Here is a 6,000-nt window from a genome sequence, read left to right on the forward strand (position 1 = left end):
AGGGGTGGGTCAACTTTAAGTTTAGGAGGGGGGTGGCCCGAATTACGTTTGGGGTGGACCTAATTAAATTTGTGTATGGGCCAACTTCGAATTTCGGGGTTGCGCAATGTCCAATTGAACGATGCTGCACGTCAATTCCGCGCGGGCAAGCGAGCTCTTGAGATGCTTGGCGCATTTACATAGGGGCTTACCACTTACCGAGGTGCAGTTAGAACGCAGGCGAGAGCTTGCGCGGACAAGGAACGCGAGCGGAACACAGGCTTGCGAGAGCCACAGCAACGGTGAGATGGCGACGGCGATTCACTCTCCCCTCAAGCATCACTTCACGCACTACTGCGACAGCCGGTGTTCCTTTTCGCCAGCTCCGCTCTGTCGAGGTGCGCTTGTGCCCCGCGTTCCGGCTCAATTGGTACGATCCCTTTGAAGGGATCGGATGTGGTGAGAAATTCTGACAATTTGTCTAATAAAGCCTAAGCATTCTTTGGCACGGGAAATACCATGAATAAACGTGCATAAGCTAGGAAAAGCCTGTAAGTGTGTGGTTAGCCTCTGTCAAGCAGTGATTTTACTACAGTTCTCTCGCGTGGTGTATTTCTATGGTACACAAATAAAGGCATTATTATTATTATTATTATTATTATTATTATTATTATTATTATTATTATTATTATTATTATTATTATTATTATTATTATTATAAGCAAAAGGAAGCAAATATGAAGTCACAGCCCAGTCAAGCAAGGCTTAAGCATTAGTAGACAAATTTCTGTATTTATGTAGGTTTTTATATAATGCGACCTGGATGCGAACTATCTTTCCTCCAGGCACAACCTCGCCGCGGCAGGCACCACATCCTATTGGCCCTTTGTTGGCACGTGAGACAATGCGCCGTGTTTATTTTTACATTTTTATAAGCCTCACACTGACCAATTTCTGCTGTTTGTTACTCATTTTTGTAGACGCAGTAGCGCTACCCCTCTTTGCACCATTTGCATCTGTAAGGTAACCTTTCCTCGAAGCTCGGGGGGAAGATCCATCACGCATTTTTGAGAGAAGCTGCTGCTGCATTGCTGACAAGTCACTAACTCCTGCTGCTTCATATGATAATTATATTTTTTGTTAAGCGTGCTGGGGACTTTTGAAATAGCCGCGTCCCATGGTGTGGCGGTGGTGTATTGAATAATGACAGTCGCGATGTTGTAAAAAATAAAAGGATTTACAGAGAGTAAATTTTGCATTTGACTCTGACAGGCTCATTGCAATCATCATGCAGGTGACCTAGGTTACTACGACGAAGACGGTCGGCTCTATATCGTGGAGCGCCTTAAGCAGGTGATCAAGTGCACGGACAAACCCGTCACTCCCGGCGAACTGGAAGAGTTTCTTCTGCGCCAATATGCGTCTGATATCGCCGAGGTGTCAGTAGTGGGACTGCCACATCCCGACTACGGAGAGGCACCCGCGGCTGCAGTGGTGCTCACGGACGAGGGCCGTAGGAGGGACTCAGACCTGCTCGCCAAAAGGATTAAAGCAACAGTAGCGAGTGAGTTATGCGTCAGGAACAACGGGCGTTCTTGCTCAGCAGACAAAGCTGGCCATAATGGCTAGTTCTTCGCGAATAATAGAAACGTCGATATCCCATTCGAATAGGGTGGTGTTCGATTGGATTCGAGAGACACATTTACTATTTTAAATATTCGAACCCCTCAAAATTTTGCGTTGTATTCGGAACGTGTTTTAATTGCGAAATCGCTTATCAATTACAGTGTTTCTTGGACGTGCTTACTAGCTCAGCTAGCGCGCTTTCGCAAACACTGTGCCGGTGTTCTTGTTTAGTCTTCAGCCTGCTGCAGTGCGCATGGGGGTTAACATGCTTCTGGTCGGTTTCCTATAATCAGCTTCGCCGCAGTACAGCCTTATTAAGCGGCAGAGAATACAAAAACTATTGCGGTGAATCATTACGCATCCATAATTACTTGTTTAGCGCAAAAAAACAACGGACACGTGAAAGACGACAGGACAAGGCGCTTATGGATTATGGAAACAAGTAATTATGGATTCGCACCAACTAGCCCGCAAACGAATTGTGCTGAATCATTACGCCACGCAATGAAGCGCGCCGAAAATCTGAAGGGGGCACTGAAGCCAGCAGTTTTCGTATTCAGAAATTACTTTATTTAATTCGCACTTCATTTTTAATATTCCAATTTCCCTCAAAACTGAAAACATTCGCACATCCTTAACATTGGCGATGCGTGCGTACATGTTCTTATGATGATATAATACTGGGGACATGACTGAGACGAAACGAGGGCTGTTAAGAGGGCCGTTTTCAATTTTGAAGTTCCAGTCCGCAAGGTCTACTTTCCGGTACCTAGACTTGTTGTGCCAGAGGCGCACTGTGGTGAACTCATTCGTGCGATAACTCAATTACTAGTTGCCTGAATACAAACGGAAGCTTTCTCTGTTGTTACTCAATCAGATTACGAGCACATGAAAAGACGTAGTTAACAAATGCTTCAACGCAATTTTGTTTATACTGCCCGTGGTGGCACACCAGCTATGGTGTTGTAGCACTGAGCGCGAGATCATGAGTTCGATGTCAGGCAGCTGCGGCCGAGTTCAGATGGGACTGAGTTTGAAAGAACTGTAGCACCGTGCTTTAGGTGCACCGCAGAAAACCTAATAGGTGGCAAATTAGTCACATCGAGTGCGGGAGAGACTGCAGACTCTTTCCCCCCACTGCGCAGCTTTAGTCAGTAATACTACATAATGCAATCGATTCTACTGATGAAACAATTGCTAGTGTCTATTTAGGACGTTGCTGGCTTGTATTACAAGAACGCCAGCGGAAAGCACTCACTCACTCACTCAAGACGTCCTTCTGGAAGACATATTGAATAAGGAGGCTTTCCTCGTGCATAGAGCACCACTTGGAAATCTGTGCATTCTATTCTGTTGCCTCTTCAGTGCACCCTCCAACCCTCCAACTTTCTGGCCAATGTTCAGGTGTCAGTCATCGCCAGTGCAACCAGCATAACTATTTTTGTTTCTTCCAACAAATGTAGTCGCTTTTTCTATAACCAGTCACGAGTACGCCGCACCTTTCGGCTACTTGTTCTTGGCGGGACGGCGATGATGTTTTGCGTGTGTGCATGAGTGAAGGGACTGCCTCATGACTCCCCCTTCGATCAATCCTCCCTTCCTTCGCACCGCCGCTGTACCTCCACTTGTTTTCACATTCAAGCTTTCCCTGTCATCCATGTCGCTTTTTCTGAGCCCGCCTCCTGAAACTTTCTGTTCCGAGGTAAAGGTGTAATGGGGGGGAGGTGGGTTCACTTCTCCTCTGGTTACACTACTGATGTAGTCTGTATGGAACGTTATAAGTCGTGAAATTATAATATTGCTAGAACATAACAGTTCGGTTAGCTGTCATGGCCATTGCAATGCGCTGGATTGGGCACAGCAAGACGGCCCTTCTTATTTTCGAGCGTCTTCATTGTAAGCAAAGTATTTTTCAATTGTTATTCCCGTTTCCTTACAGGTAGCCTTGCTTTTTACAAGCACCTACACGGCGGTGTCTTCTTCATGGATTCACTACCAAAGACGGACACCGGGAAAGTCAGCAGAGGCACTTTGGCTCGCTATCTGGCACGACTCGAGTAACCACATGGCGATCTACCTTGATACTGACTTGTCTAATATGTTGCGCTATACATTTTCATAGGCGATGTAACATTCTAATAAACTAATGAACTAGTCTAACCATGTACAGGCTCACCTGTTAAAAGCTCTTCAAGAGGAAACCTAACATGTCCGTTCCCGTTCCGGCTTCCTAGTGCGTCAGAACGAAAGTGGCAGCTATAAAGAGCCGATACAGGCTGACATAGCAGTATTGTTCGGAATAGCCAGTCGATCTCGTTCATTAGCGCAATTTTGAGGTATTTACAACCTCAAGAATGCCAGCTTGTCTCATTGGTAACCGCTTACTTTTAGGACCATAAAAATTATGGCACACAACAGCGAGCTCTAACCACACAAGCAGTGCGAAAAGGCGTACCTGAAAACGCTTTATTGATGCGAAAGCCTGAAATGGACCATTGAGCGAAAAAGGCGGCATCTATCATCTGTAGGAGTAAAAGCACACATAATTTCCCATAGCTAGCAAAGCCACGTCTCAAGCCCGCCTCGACGGAGCACAGCGGGCGAAAGGGAACACCTGCTGCCGCAATAACGTGCCAGGTGTTGCGTGAGGGGAGAGGGCATTGGTGCGGCGCCACGTCACCGTCGCCCTCCGTAGCCTGTGTTATTCGCACGTTCCTTATCCGCGCAAGATCTTGTCTGCGTTCTAACTGCGCCTAGGTAAGGACAAATCAAAACGCGCCAAGCATCTCAACACGCTCGCTTGCCCGCGAGGAGTTCATAACTCGAAGGACCGCTCACCGGCGTTCCATTGGACATTAATGCTTTCGCATTCCGAACTCAAAAGGAATGCTTAGGTGTCTTTGGAATTTTTATTCTGATCACCTGGACTGCACAAAAGTACCCGAGAAAAATTGTTGACAGCGATAGCTTTGAAAGTTTATTTAACGTACTTTTCTGGTTGTCTGTAGTCTGTAGATTTTTAGGGAATTAGCCATGGCATAACCAGTCACAATTTATACACCCATGAAGGGTTTAAAATGACTAGTGTGAAAACTTACAATGTGTCCCGCCAGTTTTGCTGATTACGATTGTGTGCCATAGCGTCCCGGTGCGTTCTAGTGAATCGGAGCTTTTGTATTGGCCTGGGTCCTGCTAACTCGGAATTACGTGTGAATTCACGTTTTTATGTGTTAGGGTATACAGGAAAGCAAGTGTCTACATGGTCTCGAGTAAATGCAGCAAGTGCAGTACACTAAGATGAGCAGCTTGATTAAAGACTTAGGAATGAAATGTTGTTATTTATAAATCGAGTTTTACCCCTGATGAGGGCTAGACTATTTTGAAAAATTGTGTAGAATTTTTTTTCCTTTTTGTGTTAAGCATGGGTTATATGAAACGTGTGTTGCTGATTCACATAGGGTGTGCTGCATATGACCTGTTTAGCCAGGCTTTCTGTGGGAAAATTCTTCGATACGCCTACTAATGTGTTTTTCTTCCTATATCGTTGGGTGCCGCCCTCCTCCCGAACGTTTGTTGTTGCGAACCGAACAAAGTGCCAAATGCGCAAAGAACGTGCGGAAAGTTGCAATGAGCATACGGACAATACGTAATTCAAGAAAATTATTCCCAACAAAACGCAGAATAGAATAGCGGAATGATTCAAGAAATAACAGAAATTTCGCCAGAAACAATATGACGATGACTGTCGACGCTGTTGAGATTGAAATACACATGGTATTGCTGAAGACACCTTTATTTAAAATCTGTAGTGTTCATGTTGAGATATTCGTTGCCCTCACCTATATGCGACATACACTGTCGCCGGGATCGGGTCATATTGCTATGACTTCCGCTTGTCAGAGTCCTCTATGACCCTGGCAAGAATGACGAAGAAATGACGACAGAATGACGAAGAAATGACGTCGGTGTGACGCTGAAGGCAGTACGACGACGCTAACGTGAAGACATTGGGGTAATTATGGGTGTATGACGACGACAGCATGACAAAACTCAGACAACGAAGTGAGGATAATGACAATGAACGAATAATCCTGGTGGAAAATTACATGTATAGCAAAACCAGGCTATGGTGTGGAACGACACGTTAGGTTTGGAGGTTAGAATAAGCAGGACAATGCACTGTGCCAACTGAACGTTAGCAATACAGCCAGGAAATCTACCAGTGAATTGGTTTGACGAGCATATGATGTCGTCAGGAAAGTCGTGCTCCTCAATAAGAGTGACATGTTTGTAAGCGGTAGTGAGAAGAAAAGGGCATCGGGTTTTTACAATAGAGTGGATCATATATGTGTGCTTAATCAGAGTTATGGCAGAGTTTAAAGGAAGATCGATTGA

At 45.3% G+C, this 6,000-nt stretch overlaps 1 protein-coding gene across 1 annotated transcript in view; it reads left to right on the forward strand.

The window, feature by feature from the left end:
- Positions 1-3,685, forward strand: part of LOC119463845 (uncharacterized) — a 66,842-nt gene extending 63,157 nt beyond the window's left edge. The window contains exons 9-10 of the mRNA XM_049655906.1: positions 1,274-1,543; positions 3,545-3,685. Of these exons, the coding sequence (XP_049511863.1) occupies positions 1,274-1,543; positions 3,545-3,666 (392 nt within the window). The 3' untranslated portion in view covers positions 3,667-3,685. The remainder of the gene's footprint in view (positions 1-1,273; positions 1,544-3,544) is intronic.
- The last annotated feature ends 2,315 nt before the right edge of the window (positions 3,686-6,000 follow it).

The sequence above is a fragment of the Dermacentor silvarum genome, chromosome 9 (genome assembly GCF_013339745.2).
Source record: "Dermacentor silvarum isolate Dsil-2018 chromosome 9, BIME_Dsil_1.4, whole genome shotgun sequence".
Classification (NCBI taxonomy): domain Eukaryota; kingdom Metazoa; phylum Arthropoda; class Arachnida; order Ixodida; family Ixodidae; genus Dermacentor; species Dermacentor silvarum.